The sequence below is a fragment of the Loxodonta africana genome, chromosome 26 (genome assembly GCF_030014295.1).
Source record: "Loxodonta africana isolate mLoxAfr1 chromosome 26, mLoxAfr1.hap2, whole genome shotgun sequence".
NCBI lineage: Eukaryota > Metazoa > Chordata > Mammalia > Proboscidea > Elephantidae > Loxodonta > Loxodonta africana.
This window is the reverse complement of record NC_087367.1, coordinates 15,639,679-15,657,830: the sequence shown is the minus strand read 5'-3', so window position 1 is coordinate 15,657,830 and position 18,152 is coordinate 15,639,679. Positions and strand designations below refer to the sequence as shown.

The following is an 18,152-nucleotide window of genomic DNA, read 5'->3' as shown; positions in this document are numbered from 1 at the left end:
TGTTAAACAGATACAAACACATCAAAAACATGATGCTGAGTGAAAAGAAGGCAAGCACAAAAGGGTACGTGGTGTATGATTCAACTTAACAAAAACCTAGAAAAGACACTTTCAAGATATGGTGACAGAAAACAGATGAGCTGGGGCCAGGGGTGGGGATGGCGATGGACTAGGAAGAGGCATAAGGAATTTTGGGGGTGATGGAGAAGTTCTGTATCTTGACTGTGGTGATAGTGACATGGGTACATACATTTGTCAAAGCTCATTGACCTGTATTCTTAAAATGATTGCATTTTTATTGAACGTAACCAAACCAAACCTGCTGCCATTGAGTCAATTCCAACTCATAGCAACCCTTTAGGGTTTCCAAGGCTATAAATCTCTATGGAAGCAAACTGCCACATCTTTCTCCCCTGGAGCTGCTGGTGGTTTCGAACTGCCATCCTTTCAGTTAGCAGCCATTTGCTTTAACCACTGTGCCACCAGGGCTCTGAATATAAATGAGACCTCAATTAAGTTGGGTTTTTTTTGTGTGTGTATGTGCATATGCAGTGCTCTTTAGGTGAAAGTTTACAGAGCAAATTTCTCATTCAAAAATTCACGCACAGGTTGCTTAGTGACATGGGTTGCAATCCCTGCAATGTGTCAGCACTCCGCCCCTTTCCATCTGGACTCGCCATGTCCATTAATACAGTTTTCCTGTCCCTTCCTGCCTTCTCAACTTGCTTTTGGGAAGGTGTTGCCCATTTGGTCTTACATACTTGATTGAACTAAGAAGTACATTCTTAACGTGTGTTATTTGTTTTATAAAAAACCAAAACCTGTTGCCATCAGGTTGATTCTGACTCATAGCAACCCTATATAGGCCTGTCTAATCTTTGGCACAGTAGTTAAGAGCTCAGGCTGCTAGCCAAAAGATCGACAGTTCGAATCCACCAGCTGCTCCTTAGAAACCCTATGGGGCAGTTCTACTCTGTCCCGTAGGATCACTGAGTCAGAATCGACTAGACAGCAAGAAGTAGGTAGGGTAATCATTGTCTGAAAGGTGGACTTCAGGAGTGGCTTCAGTTGTGAGTTAGCAGGGTGTCCGGGGGCCATAGTCTCAGGGGTTCCTCCAGTCTCTGTCAGACTGGTTAGTCTGGTCTTTTTGTGTGTGTGTGAATTTGAATTTTGTTCTACATTTTTCTCCCACTCTGTGTGGAATCCTCTATTGTGATCCCTGTCAGAGCGGTCAGTGGTAGTAGCCGGGTACCATCTAGTTCTTCTGGGCTCCGGCTGCTGGAAACTGTGGTTCATATGGTCCGTTAGTCCTTTGGACTAATATCTTCATTATGTAAAGTTTTTTTTTTAATAATGAAAAACAACCAAGCCAACAAAAAAAACCTTAGACCAGAGTCTTTAATTTGGACTATAATCTTATCTATTATTTTCACTGAAGGGGTCTCGCAGCAAATCACTAATAGTTTTAAGCCTCAGTTTCTTCAAATATAAAATGAGGTTAATAATGGATAGTTACATGTTAAATGAGGTATGATAATACTAATTGTTACTGAGTGTTTTTATGTGCCAGCCAGTTCTAATTGCTTTATGGAAATGACTTCAATGAGACGGTTGTGAACACTTCAGAGCATTATATAAATGTACGTTACAGTAGTTCCCACACCTTGGAGGTGCTTGTTAAATCTGGGGAGAGGCTAAATGTACCACGCAAACAAGTAAAGGATTACAAACCACATGAGTGTGAACCAAGCTGCATTCCTTGGCCACACACAGGTGGCGGAGGGGTTGTGGCCCTAGAGCCTACCAGGGGAACTGGGAAGACCCTCTGGATTTACAGAGAACATGGACGTTATCCCAAAGGCCCCTCACACCATTAACTACAGCCACGTAAATACTGTCCATGGGAAGGCCTGGGCAGTATACTGTATTAGAAGCTTTGAAGAAAAAAAAAGGCTTTTCCTCAGCACCATTCATCAGTGACATTTAGTCAATGTCTGTGTGCCTGACGAGCCAAGCAGGCACATTGAATCCTCACTACACACTACGTAGTATATTGGATAAAAACCAGAAATGAAACCCAGTGCCATCGAGTCGATTCTGACTCATAGCGACCCTATAGGACAGAGTAGAGCTGCCCCATAGAGTTTCCAAGGAGCGCCTGGTGGATTCAAACTGCCGAGCCTTTGGTTAGCAGCTGTAGCTCTTAACCACTACACCACCAGGGTTTCCAGTATGTTGGATAGCTAATAATAATTGTTATCACTACTGGGGTTACTATCACCATCCCATTTTGCAATGAGAAGACCAAAACCAAGAGGGATTGTTCCTTTCCCAAAGTCCCCAAGCTAGCAAGAGTCCCTATCTTTCCACCACACCACTTCCCAGTTCTCTGTGATTACAGGGCTTCTGAGCCAGACTTCTGAGGAAAGAAGTGGTCATGGAATGAAAGTAAATGGTCAGATCAGAAAACAACCAGAAATTCTAACATGAGTAGGCTTTAGGGGAGCTTACTGATTTGTGTTGAGTGGGAGCAGATGGAGTATTCTGGGCTGAGGAAGAGGGCAGTCTAGAATGGGAGACCCCCTTCCCCGATGGGTGAACATTTGGAACAATCTGGAAGGGAAAAGAAGTCGTAAGCTGGTAGCCTAGTTGGAAGCTGAGAGAAGGAGTGTGAAGGGCCTGTCAAGCTTATGAAGAGGCAGTGTGTAAGGTGCTGGGGCCCCAGCCCTTTCCCAACCCCAGCTGGGAGATGGGGGTTGCCTCTGTCTTTGCTGTGAGTCACAAACCTTCTGTGGCCCCGAAGGTGTCAGGCCTGACAGATGACCTGGAAAAATCAGGAATATCAATTTAAAAGAGGAAAAAAAAAAGGTTTTATTGACAAGGAGGGTATTTGTGGTGGGTCTTCTGCAAAGGACGGTAGCTGCCCTGAGGGCAGGCCTTCCCCAAGCTGCTTGCAAGTGTCCACCCCCTGGAGCATTTGCCAGAGGAGGTGCTCCCTCGTCCAGCATGCTCCTCTGGGTCCAGATGGCACACTGCAGAGGGGCTTTCTGTCACTGAACCCTGGGGGCGGGGGGTGCAGGGCAGGGCCTGCTCTTAGTCCTGCTTACAGCTAAGCTGGTGGCGAAGACTTGCCAGGGGATTGGTGATGGGTCAGCAGCAAAGCTGCATAGTGTAGCGGGTCCCTCCCTCACCGGGCAGCCTTGGGCAAAGCCATTTCCCCTCTCTGGACCCCCTTTTCCTGTATTTGAAGTGAAGGATTAGGTGAGTGATCTCTCAGCTCCCTTCCAGCTCACTTTCCCAGATCCTCAGGGTCCTGGTGCCCAGTCCTGGCAGTCTTCCCCAAGACTGCCCTCCCCACAGGGTCTCCCTGCCCTGCTCACCCACCTTCCTGACCTCTGGCTCCATTTCTCCCCCCATAGTGTGCACCAAGGGTCAAGTGGTAAGCGGCCAGTACCGGATGCTTGCCAAGCACGGGGGCTATGTGTGGCTGGAGACCCAGGGGACAGTCATCTATAACCCCCGCAACCTGCAACCTCAGTGCATCACCTGCGTCAACTACGTCCTGAGGTAAGCACAGGGAGGGGGCAGTGAGGGGCCCCAGCTTCCCAGGTGAAGGTGAAGGGAAGCAGCCTCTCCAAGCTCCGGGTACCTCCCCATCTCGGAGCTCTCCACTGCTGATCGGCCTGACTCAGAGGACCTTTCATGGTTGTCTTGGGAACAGTGCGATACTTGGAATTTCCCTTCACGGTGTTTTCCCTGTCCTTCCCATTGCCTGTCGTTTATGTCATGCCTCTGCCCCAGATGGGAAGACAGCACACAGCAGTCCATAAATACTTTCTGAACTGGGAAGAAAAAGGGAGGGAATTGCTCATGCTTCCTGGCAAAAGAAGATGAGACATCTTTACTAGAAAGCACCTGGGAAGAAAGTGAGGGAAAGTCTTTGCTACGGTGAGACCAAAGCATTCCTGCTTCTTGTACACCCCGGTCTCAAATACAGTAATAAAACCCCATCCAAGCAGATTCGCATTCAGGGGGTACTCAAGTCATCGCTACCTACACGACTGACCAACTTACTGTATAACTCTTTACAAAACACAGACACATGGCGTCCCTACCCATCTTTTCAGCTGAGAGGCTTATCCGTCAGGTTTTCCCTGAGTCTAGGGGAGCGACAGGATTTTTTGGGAAATGTGGAAGGTCTCAAGTGTCCTCTTGTCCCATCAGTGACATCGAGAAGAACGACGTGGTGTTCTCCATGGACCAGACTGAATCCTTGTTCAAGCCCCACCTGATGGCCATGAGCAGCATCTTTGACAACAGCGGTGAGGTGCCTGTGTCTGAGAAGAGTAACTTCCTGTTCACAAAGCTGAAGGAGGAACCCGAGGAGCTGGCCCAGCTGGCCCCCACCGCGGGAGATGCCATCATTTCTCTGGATTTCGGTAGGTGACTCTTACCTGAGCTGGGGCCCATGTCACCCTCTTGGGGTGGAAAACCAAAAAACTAAACTCATTGCTGTCAGGTCGTCTCCAGCTCATAGCGACCCTATACGACAGAGAAGAACTGCCCTGTATACTTTCCAAGGAGCCACCAGTAGATTCGAACTGCTGATCTTTTGGTTAGCGGCTGAGCTCTAAACCACTGTGCCACCAGGGCTCCTGTTGGGGTAGAGGAGGTTCTTATTCTAACAGGCCTCTTGCTACAGCTTTTCCTTAACCAGAGCTACTCCTTCCCCAAGCCTTGTTAATCATCTGTTAGTGGCCAGACTGGGCTGGGCAAAAAAGAGCATCACAGGTAACTGCCACTGAGTAAGACAGTTCTCTGTCTGACCCCCGGTGTCACTGAGTAAGACTGTTCTCTGTCTGACCCCCAGTGTCACTGAGTAAGACAGTTCTCAGTCTGACCCCCAGTGTCACTGAGTAAGACTGTTCTCTGTCTGACCCCCGGTGTCACTGAGTAAGACTGTTCTCTGTCTGACCCCCAGTGTCACTGAGTAAGACAGTTCTCAGTCTGACCCCCAGTGTCACTGAGTAAGACTGTTCTCTGTCTGACCCCCGGTGTCACTGAGTAAGACTGTTCTCTGTCTGACCCCCAGTGTCACTGAGTAAGACAGTTCTCTGTCTGACCCCCGGTGTCACTGAGTAAGACTGTTCTCTGTCTGACCCCCAGTGTCACTGAGTAAGACTGTTCTCTGTCTGACCCCCAGTGTCACTGAGTAAGACTGTTCTCTGTCTGACCCCCAGTGTCACTGAGTAAGACAGTTCTCAGTCTGACCCCCAGTGTCACTGAGTAAGACTGTTCTCTGTCTGACCCCCAGTGTCACTGAGTAAGACAGTTCTCTGTCTGACCCCCGGTGTCACTGAGTAAGACTGTTCTCTGTCTGACCCCCAGTGTCACTGAGTAAGACAGTTCTCAGTCTGACCCCCAGTGTCACTGAGTAAGACTGTTCTCTGTCTGACCCCCAGTGTCACTGAGTAAGACAGTTCTCTGTCTGACTCCCAGTGTCACTGAGTAAGACAGTTCTCTGTCTGACCCCCAGTGTCACTAAGACTGTTCTCTGTCTGACCCCCAGTGTCACTGAGTAAGACTGTTCTCTGTCTGACCCCCAGTGTCACTGAGTAAGACAGTTCTCTGTCTGACTCCCAGTGTCACTGAGTAAGACAGTTCTCTGTCTGACCCCCAGTGTCACTGAGTAAGACTGTTCTCTGTCTGACCCCCAGTGTCACTGAGTAAGACTGTTCTCTGTCTGACCCCCAGTGTCACTGAGTAAGACTGTTCTCTGTCTGACCCCCAGTGTCACTGAGTAAGACTGTTCTCTGTCTGACCCCCAGTGTCACTGAGTAAGACTGTTCTCTGTCTGACCCCCAGTGTCACTGAGTAAGACAGTTCTCTGTCTGACTCCCAGTGTCACTGAGTAAGACAGTTCTCTGTCTGACCCCCAGTGTCACTGAATAAGACTGTTCTGTCTGACCCCCAATGTGCTGACCCACGTGGGTTGTGAGAGAAAAGTGTCCTGAGGAGCTAATTCTCTACCACAGGCAGTGAGAGCTGAGATGCCAGGCGGGGAGGGGGTCAAGACCTGGTCCGAAGCCACTGGGATGCTTTCACAGAGAGAGGGCAGAGCTCCATCTGGGTCCTGAAGGAGAAATGGGTTTTTTTTAGGCAGAGGGGTAAGCTGAAATAATGCCAGGAGGAATCGTTCCAATAGTGTGAATAGAGAAGAGATTCAGGCTCCCGAATGCCCTCTCAGTACACTGCTCCCGTAAGACATGTGCCAACCCCTCTGGAGAAGCTGGTCACTGGGGCCCGAGGCAGAGTTTGTCAGCTCTTCTCCCATCCTGGTGTGTGCTTGGGGAAGCCCCCTCCACACCGCCCCTCCACCAGCCTTGCAGGGGTTGCTGGAGCAAGAACTACGTCCCCTAGGGCTGACCCACAGAACTGCGTCTCAGCCCTTTTACTTGTGTCCTTGCGGAGGCCATGTGAGAATCACAACTTTAAACTAAACCCAAACCCACTGCTCTCCAGTCAATTCTGACTCATAGCAACCCAAAGGACAGAGTAGAACTGCCCCATAGGGTTTCCAAGGCTGTAAACCTTCATGGGAGCAGACTGCTACATCTTTCTCCAGTGGAGCAGCTAGTGGGTTCGAACCACCGAGCTTTTGGTTAGCAGCCAAGCGCTTTAACTACTGCACCACCAGGGCTCCTCCATCACAACTTTACCCATTGCCGTTGAGTCGATTCCGACTCATAGCAACCCTGTAGGGCAGAGTAGAACTGCCCCATAGGAATCCCAAAGGAGCAGCTGGTGGATTCGAACTGCCAACTGCTATGGTCAGCAGCCATAGCTCTTAACCACTGCGCCACCAGGGTGCCTAAAGGGCAAAGGGCCCTTAGGTAAGACATCTTACAACTTGCCTGTTTTGCAGTAGCACTGAGGTCACTTGCCCAGTTCTCCTCTCATAACCTTCTCCTCCACGTTTTGGATTGCCTGTCAAGGAAGAGCAGCTCCTGGTGCGCTTAGTCTCTGCAAGTTAAATGCTCCAGGAAGGTGCTCCCTTCAAAGGGAGCCTGTAAGTATACTTATGCCACCAGTAACCGGTTGCTGTCACGCTGACTTCTACTTAGGGCAGCCCCATGAGGGTCAGAGTAGAACTGTGCTCCATAGGGGTTTTGGTGGCTGATTTTTTGGACATAGATCACTAGGCTTTTCTTCTGAGGTACCTCTGGGTAGACTCGAACCTCCAACCTTTCAGTTAGCAGCCGAGTGTATTAACTGTCTGTACTACCAGGTACTTCAAATGGAATTTTAGCCCCGGTTAATGGACTCTAGTCCCAGCTAAGCCTCAGAGTGTGAGGGTCTAGCCCTTCTAGGGCCTTCTGTGCACCCTTTGGGCTCCCTCTGCCATGGGGTAAGCCCAGTGGTTGTAGGTGTTAACCAAGTCAGGCCCTTTTCTCCACAGGGAACCAGAACTTTGAGGAGTCCTCAGCCTACAGCAAGGCCATTGTGCCCCCGAGCCAGCCGTGGGCTGAGGAGTTGAGGAGCCGCTGTGCCCAGAGCGAGGCTGGGAGCCTGCCTGCCTTCACTGTGCCCCAGGCGGCTGCCCCGGGCAGCACCACCCCCAGTGCCGCCAGCAGCAGCGGCTGCTCCACGGTGAGCCTCTGCCCCGTCAGGCAGGCCAGTGCCCTGGGTGGGGACCAGGAGAGGGCAGCCTTCTCCTGGCTTCTGTTGGGTGGCTGAGGGGACAGCCCAGACAGAAATCCTGCCCTCTTTGGCCACATCAAGCCATCACAGGCCACACCTAGGCTGACGGTGACCCTTGCCTGGTGTTAGAGCTGTTTGCTTGCTTTTATTTTCCATCCCCCATCCCCATCTAAATGGTAAGTTCCTTGGAGACACAGGGGCTAAGTCCCCCACAGCTTTGAGCCCCTAGCTCAGTCATTGTGCGCAGCAGCACCCCACCCGCACAGGGCACAGAGCTATATGGTTTCCAGCCTTTAGCTCATTTGCTCCTTGAGACAACCTGTGAAGGTAGCATTGGCCTCATTTTATGAGGAAATGGAGGTTCAGAGAGGTTGAGGAATTGGCCTAAATCACACAGCTTATGCACAGTGGCCCCTCTACAAATACTTGTTCAGGGGGATGGAATCTAATCTATGGGATCCTTCCACGTTGGCCTTCTGGGGAGACCAGTGCCATATCCTTGACTTGGTCCCCCTCCTTCCCGGCCCCAGCCCAGCAGCCCTGGAGACTATTACACGTCCCTGAATGATGATCTGAAGGTTGGCGTGATTGAGAAGCTCTTCGCCATGGACACGGAGGCGAAGGACCAGTGCAACACCCAGGTGGGTGGCCGTGGAGAAGCGCGGGGTGGTGTGGGGTGCCTGCCACCTGGCGGGTGATGAAGGCTCACATCCATTCTTGCAGCCTCATCTCTTTGTTATAGAAACCGGTGGGGATGCTTGGCCAAGGCCCTGGTTTCTCAGCTGGGAGAGGATGCAGGGACATGGAGCCTGTGGGCACGCCCTTCTCCCACCTCCGCCCTCCACTGTCTGCTTTACCCAGGTCACATCCAGTACGTCCATTCTCACCCCTCCGCTTATTTATCTGCTGCTTACTTGCACAGCTTTCTTAGTGCGCTTGAAAACCCAAACCATGGCAGAACCTTTCTTTAAGGAAGCCCTACATTAAGGAAAGAAAAACGTCTAGATATAAAAGACAGGGCAATTACTCCTCTCACAAACATTTATCTGAAGATTCTTTGAAACAATCATTTTAGTGTAAAAGTTTTTTAAAATGACATCTCATTGACAAATTCTCACGTATGTACAGATTTTCAGAAGCGTATTGCATAGGCCAAGTGTTCTTGCAAGAGCTATGTAACAGGGATGCGGTGGTGATTGGGTGTGTGTCTCACAAAGCCCAGGGAGACGTCATAAATCCTCCATTCCTTTTAGTCTGGTTATTCCCCCACATTTCCCCCCTGGCTCCTCAGCCTGTGCCTTTCTCCTGCCTGGCAGGAGTTTCTAGCTAATTCTGCACAACTTTCCCTATTTCAGCCCTTCACATCTCCTTCCATATCGGAACTCTTACTGGCTATATTAAAAAATAAAAAGTACTTTATCGTAACCATCTGCTGCTGCCCTGTAAGCTTTTCCTGTGCTTCTCATCTTTAATAAGCTGTACCACTCCCCTCCTACCCCCAGTGAGGCTGTAGTTCTCTGAAGGTAGAAACTGTTTTTTCTGCTTCTGCATGTAAATATTCCCCGTAGGGCCCAGCAGGTACCGGGAACCTAGCAGGCAACCCGCCAAAAGTCCCTCTACCGTGGTGGCTGGGCTGCTGTCCCCCACACAGTCCACAGACACACCCTGGGCACTTGCTGTGTGCTTAGGTCTGTGCCAGGGGAGATGAAGGAGAGGAGGAAAGGGACTTTGCTCCCACAGAGCCAGAGTGTGGACCGCAGGCCAGAGTGCTGGGACAGACAGGGGAAGGAGTGGAAGTAGGCCTGGCTGGCTTCTGGAGAGCGCGGCTTGCCGGGCTGTGAGAGATGACGGGGTTTGGGCAGTTAGGAGGGAGGAGAGCCTTTCAGGCTCACCGGGGGGTGGGTACCCCAGTGTGGTGAGTGGAGGGGATGATTGAGGGGAGCGTGGAGATCCGTAGCACACGGTGGAAAGTGCGTGGGAAGGATAGTGTCACATGATGGAAAACTTTGCACACTAGGTGGACAAGCCTGAGCTTTTTGGCAGGCTGTAAGGAGCCATGGACTGGTACCTTGGTGAATTTGCACTTGACTACTAACCTCAGGGTTCGCAGTTCAGACCCACCCATTGGGCTGCAGAAGAAGTCCCTGGTGATCCGTTTCGGTGAAGATTGTATAGCCAAGACGACTCTATGAAGCAGCTCTACTCTGTAACACAGGAGTTTGCCATGAGCCAGAGTCACCTAGACAGTTTGGTTTTGGTTTGGTTTAGGGAGCCAGTGAAGGTCTTTGAGCTAGGGAGTGACACTGTTGAAGCGGTGATTGGGATGCATGACTCTGGCACTGGGCTGAAGGGCCGAGGGGCTGAGGTGGAATACGGTTCGTGAGGAGGCACCAACCACCACCCCTTTGCTTTGTCTCTCCTTGCTCAGACTGATTTCAACGAGCTGGACTTGGAGACTCTGGCCCCCTACATCCCCATGGATGGGGAAGACTTCCAGCTAAGCCCCATCTGTCCAGAGGAGCGGCTCCTGCCGGAGAACCCCCAGTCCAACCCCCAGCACTGCTTCAGCACCATGACAAACATCTTCCAGCCCCTGGCCCCAGTGGCCTCTCAAAGCCCCTTCCTCCTGGACAAGTATCAGCAGCAGCTGGAAAGCAAGAAGACAGAGCCCGAGCACCGGCCCATGTCCTCCATCTTCTTTAATGGCGGAAGCAAGGCGTCCCTGCCACCGTGCTGTGGCCAGGCCAGCACCCCTCTCTCCTCCATGGGGGGCAGATCCAATATACAGTGGCCCCCTGACCCGCCATTACACTTTGGGCCCACAAAGTGGCCTGTTGGGGATCAGCACACTGAGTCTTTGGGGACGTCGCCACTGGGGCCCCCTGTCACCTCGCCCCATCTCTCCATGTTCAAGAAAAGGTGAGTGATGCAGATACTTGGTTGCCTCCGTAGGGAGCTGTACTGAACAGGGAGGGGACAGACAGACACCCAGGGTGGGGTTTCTGGGGCCCAAGAAAGGCCCCCTGTACCCATTTCCTCCTCCCCACTCCATAGCTGTCAGAGTCTCCGTTTTGTCCTTCTCTCCATGCTGAGAGCTGGGGCTTAGGGACATCACCTCAAAGTATACGAGGCCTAGAGCAGAACCAGTGTGCTTCAGGGCCAGAGGAGATCAAGGGGAGACTGAGTAGGGGAGAAGTGGGGAAGTGTCTTGTCGAGGGCCTTGAGCACTAACATCTCCACTCAGGCAACCCCTTTGAGTGCCTTTCTTGTCCAGGGTTCATCAACTGAACCACAGAACACAGAAAAGTATTTGTGTGACTGTTTCCCCAGTTCTCTCATGGAGCCTTGGATGAGAAAAGTGAAAACACGCACACCCGTCTCCTTGCCCTTTGACTGCCCAGGATCCCCAACACAAAGCACCCAGGCTCCCAAACTGCCTTCCCCTTACTGCCTTCCCTTGACTCCTTCAAGTCCCCCCAAAAAGATCCATTTTGATCAGCCAAGAGTTGGTGTTAGCTTGGAGTTGCTGGGCAGCCATAATGGCATATGAATTCTAGCTCCCAGGGTCATTGGTTATTTTTCTCTGGGGCACTTGCCCTTAAAGAGAACAGTAACTGGTCTTCAAGTACAATTATCAACAGAGGAGGAAAGGAAAGGGGAATGGTTCAGGGCAGAGGAGAGAGTGGGGGCAGGAGAAACCCTCCTAAAGACTGAAATCACCTCACGTGGAGCCTTGTGGCACAGTGGTTAAGAGCTTGGCTGCTAACCAAAAGGTTGATAATTCGAATCCGCCAGCCACTCCTTGGAAACCCTACCGGGCAGTTCTACTCTGTCCTATGGGGTCGCTGTGAGTCGGAATCAACTCAACAGTAATGGGTTTGGTTTTTTGGGTTGGGCAGCCACGGGTATGGCCAAAACCGAAGCCTGTGTGGGCAGGGTGGGCCGTGCAGGTGACGAATTGTTCAGCATCTCATCGAGTGGAAGAAACTGAGCAAGGGGGCACAGGTACAGCTCAAGCCCACAGGACCAGCACCCCTCCTCTGAGATCCTGCCCTGTGGTCTCAGAGGCACCAGAGCCGTCAGTATCAGGAAGGGCCCCCTGAGATCTGAGGAAGGCATGGGGTGGTATGGTCTCCAGACTCCCTCACAGCCCGCTCTCTTGGGCTCGGCAGGTCTGCAAAGGGGTTTGGGCCTCGGGGCCCAGACGTGATGAGCCCGGCCATGGTAGCCCTCTCCAACAAGCTGAAGCTGAAGCGACAGCTGGAGTATGAGGAGCAAGCCTTTCAAGACATGAGCAGGGTGAGCCACCTCCTGACTGACACCGCAGTGAGTTCCCTCACAGCCCTTGGGGCAGGCTGGGCGGAGTCAGCTGAGACCAGAGATCCAGGCCCATGGGATACGCTAATACTGGCGTGAGGACCTGAGCATGGCCGCCTAGGGCAGCAGGGAGGGCAGAGTGTAGCCCTTTGAGAGGAGCGAGCAGCCAGCCTCACTCCAGGCAGGGGTGCTCTGTGTCCCCCAGCCCCGCTCAGCATGAGGACCTGGTTCTCTGGCCCTCTCCCCTCTACATCTCCCTTTTCCACACCAGGGGGACCCACCAGACAGCAGCGCCTCACATTTGATGTGGAAACGGATGAAGAGCCTCAGGGGAGGGAACTGCCCCTTGATGTCAAACAAGCCACTGAGCGCGAATGTTCCCAATGGTGAGCAGCAGGAGTGGGCCTGGGCCTCCCTCCTGGGGGTGCAGGTGAAGGGATGGGGGTGCAGGGGTGCATGCTAGTCATTCTCTTCCCTCACTACTGCCTTCCCACCTCTCTGAGCCTTGGTTTCTCCCTTATCACAAAGGGATGGTGTTCTCTGCCTCACCTTCCACACCCCAGCTGCCCCCTTTCTGGTTTGGATGATGCTGTCAGAAATCTCTGGGCTCTGAGGTCCCGGGGCCTGGCCCTAGTTCTGATGGCTCTGAAGGCCATTTGAGAAGGAAGAGGGTACTGGGTGCTTCCCAGTTTCTCCCCTCCCTCAGACTGGGCAGTGCCGGGACCACCCTCACTTTCTGGCTTTGGTTTTTCAGATGAATTTGCCCAAAACCCCATGAGGGGCCTGAACCAGCCTCTGAGACACCTGCCGCCACCACAGCCACCATCAGCCTTGAGCTCTGGGGAAAACGCCAAAAGTGGGTTCCCCTCACAGTGTTACACCTCACAGTACCAGGACTACAGCCTGCCGTCGGCTCACAAGGTGTCAGGTGGGTGTGCTCGGGAACTGGAGCCCTACCCCAGGGTCTGATGAGTGTGGGAGCCCTGAGGGGTGGGGACACGGGAGAGGCCAGCCTCCCTCACACCCTCACCTAGAGGGAGTTTGGTAACATTGCCTGATTTGGCTTGAAAGAAAAACTGCCCACAAAACCAAACCAAACCCATTGCCATCAAGTCCATTCCAACTCATAGCAACCCTGTAAGAGAGAGTAGAACTGCTCCATAGGGTTTCCAAGGAGCGGCTGTTTGGGATTCAAACTGCCGGCCTTTTGGTTAGCAGCTGAGCTCTTAACCACCACGCCACCAGGGCTCCCCACTAAGCACTAAGAAAACCATCAGAGACTTTAAAAATTGCCTTCATTGAGCCCCGGCTGCGCTCAGGCGCTGCACTAGGGCCCACTGCTGCAGTGGTTCTAGGCTGCTTGGTGGCCCAGCCCCTTCTCGCCCCTCCTGTACAGAGCCTGGTACAGGGAAGCACTGGGCAATGACTTGGGAAAAAAGCCGATTTCCCAGGGCTCAGGCCCACTACTAAAATGAAAATTCAGTAGACCTAATTGTTTTTAGTTTTGATTTGATTTGGTTTGGTTTTTTGGAGTCCTTGGGTACTGCGAACAACTAACACACTTGGCTGCCAACGGAAAGGTTAAGCCCACCCAGAGGTGCCTCAGAAAGAAAGGCCTGGCAATCTACTTCTGAAAAATCGGCCACTGAAAAGCCTATGGAGCACAGTTCTTCTCTGATACATGGGGTCGCCATGAGTCAGGATCGATTCGATGGCAACTGCTTTTCACCTTCGGTTTCTTCATCATCAAATCATCCAGTAGCCCTACAAGGTCCTGATGACCCCTCAGTGATCAGGACCCCCTTGGGGGGGAGGTCAGGACATAGCTATAAAAAAACACAACACAAACTCAGACTAGAGAAGTAGAGAACTGGGGACTGGCTCGGCCACGTTGAGAACGCTGTCCTCTTCTGGAAACCATTGACTGAAGGCTGTTGACTGAAGGCTGGAGTGTGGGGATGCTTGAAGGAGAAGAGAGGGTTAAGGAGGGTGTGAGGCGGGAGGGGGCAAGGGCCAGGAGAGGGACACCACCAGACTCAGTACAAGGAAGAGCTTGCTGCCAGGGAAAGGGGCCCACCTTGGGCTGGGCAAGCTCGCCTCCCCTGGAAGTACTGCAGCAGAGGCTGGCATGCCGTCTGCCGAAGCTCTCCGCTGATCAGGTGACGTCCAGGGCTCCCTCCACCCTCAGGTCCAGGAGCCTGTGTCTTTGACTCAGTTCTTCATCTTGCCATATGCCAGGGTCCCATGAACATACTTGGGACATCACTCTGAGCTCAGGACATTCACAGAGAACACAGGGCTATGAGGGTGGCCTGATGAGCTCTTGGCTGGTGGGCTACCCCATGAGCCTCTTTTATGGAGGATTGAGCTGCAGCCACCTGATCCCTGGCTCCCCGCCCCTATCCTTCCTCTCTCACCATCTTGCCGCACACAGATGTCTTCACGGAAAGGTTTCTGTTTGGCATGAACGTAATTCGTCACTTGCCCCAAACAACATTGCTGAGGATACAATGATTTCCTCAGCAATGTTGTTTGGGGCAAGTGACAGTCCGGTGGTTAAGAGTCCAGGTTTAGAGCCAGCAGGCAGCCCTGAGTTTAAACTGTAGCTCTGCTACTTACTAACTAGAAGCCTGAGCAAGTCAGTCAGCTTAACTGAGAGATTTGCGTGTGAAACGTTGAGTTTGGTGACGTATTCCTGTCATGAGCCCCATGATTTCCTTGAGCCATTGAAATCAAGGGAAAATCGAATCCTTTCAATTCAACCCATTTCTGACCCACAGTAAAAGGGGGACAAGGAGAAAGGGGTGGTATCTGTGATACCATGGGGACTTCAGAGGCATGAGACCACTCTGGGCCCTCAGGGAGTGTGGCTAAGGGAAGCAGGCAGGAGTAGGCCTAGGCAAGGGCACGGGTCAGGAGGGCTGGGAGGGAGAGGACACTGGGGGATGAGGCTCTGCATACGAAAGGAAAGGAGAACAGCCCCTCAAGTTAGAGGAGCAAAGATGACGAGCCTCCAGGCCGTCCGTTTTCCTCCAGGAGAAGGTCTGGTGGGGCAGGTGTCTACAGGCTGAGGCCTCCTGGGAAGTGGCAGGTTTGAGGGGTGTGAGTTTCCCTTTTGCCCCTCCCTGTGCCTCCTTAGGGAAACGCTGGTGGCAAAATGGTTAAGAGCTACGGCAGCTAACCAAAAGGTCTGCAGTTGGCACTCCTTGGAAACTCTGTGGGGCAGTTCTGCTCTGTCCTGTGGGGTCGCTATAGGGTCGCTATGAGTCGGAATTGTCTCAAAGGCAACAGGTCTGGTTTGGTTTGGTGCCTCCTCCTCAGTGGCTAGAATGGTCCAGGGGCTAGAATGGTCCAGGGGTGAGGAGGAGGAGCTGCCAAGGATAGCAGTGCTGAAACTGGATTATCACGGCCATGAATCATGGAGAAGGACACAGGCGCATGTATCTGCACGTGTCTGTGTGTGAGCACATGTGTGTGTGTTTGTGTGCACACATGTGCGTGTGTGTGTGTGTGATAGTTGAGATTTCACTGTCTCTACTCAGCATGTCTCCCCGCTGCCAGTACATGGGTGTGCACGGGGTCAGCCACCCCAGCCTCGCCCCGACTCTTGGGATGCCCCACCCTCCCAGGCCAGGAAGCTGTCATGAGGGCTTCGTTCCCCACCAGCCTCCCTCTTGTGAATTCTGCCTCTACTGCTATCCACACCACACACTTCCTCCCCCACTTGGGTCTCAGCACCCACCTCTGGGCACGGAGTAGGTCACTCGGGAACACAGTGAAATTAGGGCTGTCGCACCCATACTCCCCTATCACCGAGACAGGAAGTGCCTCTTTCCCTCCCCTGTGCCACCTCTTCCCTGTTAGCCTCTTGTGGAATAGACACCTCCCCGAATGTTCCAGTTGGAGCTTTTAAAACATGGCGCCAACTTCCTTTTTTCAGGCATGGCCAGCCGTCTGCTCGGGCCTTCGTTTGAGCCCTATCTGCTGCCCGAACTGACCAGATACGACTGTGAGGTGAACGTTCCTGTGCCCGGAAGCTCCACGCTTCTGCAAGGAGGGGAGCTCCTCAGAGCCTTGGACCAGGCCACCTGAGCCAGGGCCTCCCCCGGGCAGGCCCCCGCCACGCCGCCCGCCAGCTTCACTCTCTAAGTCTGTTTTTGCAACTAGGTATTTCTAACACCAACACACTTTTTACAAGATGTACTTACCTGGCAGACTCGCCCAGGTCACCGAATAGCGGCCTTTTTCTGAAGATGCTCACTTTATTATCCGTGTTTTAAAAATACACAATCGTTTGACCCGCTACGTTTTGCTCTTTCGGTGAATATGTTCTTAAATTTTGTAAGAATTTTCTTTCCCTACCTTCAATGACTTCTAATTTATATTATCTGTAGGTCTCCCCGACTCCCGCAGTATCCGTACTAACAGGTTTGGTGTATGTTTACTCTTCCGTCAGGAAAGCTTTGGCTTCATTTAACTCAAAAGATGTTGTCGTCGTCGTTGTTGTTTGTTGTTGCCAAAGAGAAACAAACAATGATTCTGCCTTCCAAGCTTGATTTGTGTGGCCTTTCCCTCCCAAATCCCTTCACTTTTCTTTTTTAAAAACTAATCGTCATAGTGTAAATTTCAGTCTTTTCTGTTTTAAAGCCAACTCTTTGCTCTAATTTTGATACCGACTTTTGAGGGGAGAAAAAGGAGAAATTACACGGGTGAACTCCAGTGTTTGCAGTTGTCCGTGAAAGCTGCACCTTGTGGCTTTTCCTAAACTGTTTGGTGTTTAACCTCTCATTCGGTAGATTTTTTTTTTTTTTAACTAAAAAATACAACGGAGTTTTTGTTGTTTTTTTTTTTTTTTTTAAGAAAATTTATATCTGGGTTAAGTGTTTATCACATATATGGGTACTTTGTAATATCTAAAAACTTAGAAATGGAATCTTGCTCACAAAATCACTTTAAGACCATTTGTAAGCTGTTAATTTCATTGTTCCTGCAGAATTGTACAGTATCCCATGGGCCTGTACTAACCCTGCTCAAGACTTTTCTTCTGTTGGCTTTTTCTTTTTTTGCTTCTGTGATATGCCATAAGCGTGAAAAACAATCCGAGAAGTGGAATCATTACGTGGGAGCATTGCGCACTGTCTTCTCCTCGTGTCTCTGTGTATTATGTTTGTATGTATTATTATTATTGCTGCCAAGAGGGTCTGACGGCACGTCACGGGGTAGGGGGTGGGCCGGGGAAGAATGCTAAGGGGAGGGAAGTGCTTTAACTTTTCTTAAGGTTTTGTTGCTAGCCCTTCAAGTGCACTGAGCTATGTGACTCTAACGGTCAACTTTCACGTGGCACATTTGGATATTTCCAGAACTACCATAAAATGGTTTAGATGGGAATTCAGGAAAGAAAGTGAGGCTTCAGAAACGTTGTAGTTATCAAGTCCACATCTTCCTGGCTCACCACCTTGGAGCAAGTGGAGCTGAAATGAGAGAGGGTGCAGATAGGGACGGCAGCTGGTCCTGACCAGCCCCAATCCCAGCCCCTTCCTCTGCCTGCAATCGGATTGCCCTGTGAGTCCAAGGGGCAGCGCCCCCTGCTGGCGAGCAGCAGGCGGTCCTCCAGAGATGGGGCCCCTCAGGCCCTCTTTTTAGGTCTCCGTCACTTGAAGTGACGTGTTTAGGTAGGAAGCACTGAAAATAGGGTGTTCCCAGAGCACTTTGCAACTCACTGGGTAAGAGGGATGATGCCTTTTGGTTTTTAAATACCAATCAAATGGAACTTTCTTTGTCATGGGTACAATGAAGACGTTTCTAAAAGCACACACACAAAACACAGCAGGACAAGAATTTCGTAAGCCCAGAGGAATGTATTGCCAAAAAAAAAAAAAAACTTTTAAAAGTAATCTAAGTTAAATGAAGAAAAAGTACCTAGTCACTGTGTTGTCTAGATCATACTTCAGCACCGCAGCTTTGCCGGACACACGGCGGCAGAACTTGAAGGGTTACTGACGTGTAGACGCTGGGGTTTGATTTCCTGTGTGTGTGGCTTCAGCATTAAGGGCATTTTACCCTTGCAGTTTTACTAAAACACTCTGAAAAATATTCCAAGCTTCGTATTAACCTTACCTGTCAATGTAATGACT

General features: G+C 51.4%; 1 protein-coding gene across 2 annotated transcripts in view; it reads left to right on the top strand.

Moving 5' to 3' along the window:
• Positions 1–17,933, top strand: part of EPAS1 (endothelial PAS domain protein 1) — a 107,462-nt gene extending 89,529 nt beyond the window's left edge. Inside the window, exons 8-16 of one of the 2 annotated variants that reach the window (XM_010597282.3) lie at positions 3,420–3,567; positions 4,225–4,439; positions 7,460–7,650; positions 8,232–8,342; positions 10,130–10,620; positions 11,874–12,000; positions 12,290–12,404; positions 12,773–12,946; positions 15,959–17,933. In XM_010597282.3, coding sequence (XP_010595584.1) covers positions 3,420–3,567; positions 4,225–4,439; positions 7,460–7,650; positions 8,232–8,342; positions 10,130–10,620; positions 11,874–12,000; positions 12,290–12,404; positions 12,773–12,946; positions 15,959–16,110 — 1,724 coding nt within the window. In that variant the 3' untranslated portion in view covers positions 16,111–17,933. Of the gene's footprint in view, positions 1–3,419; positions 3,568–4,224; positions 4,440–7,459; positions 7,651–8,231; positions 8,343–10,129; positions 10,621–11,873; positions 12,028–12,289; positions 12,405–12,772; positions 12,947–15,958 lie in introns of both variants that reach the window. The other variant, XM_010597281.3, reaches the window with a different exon arrangement.
• The last annotated feature ends 219 nt before the right edge of the window (positions 17,934–18,152 follow it).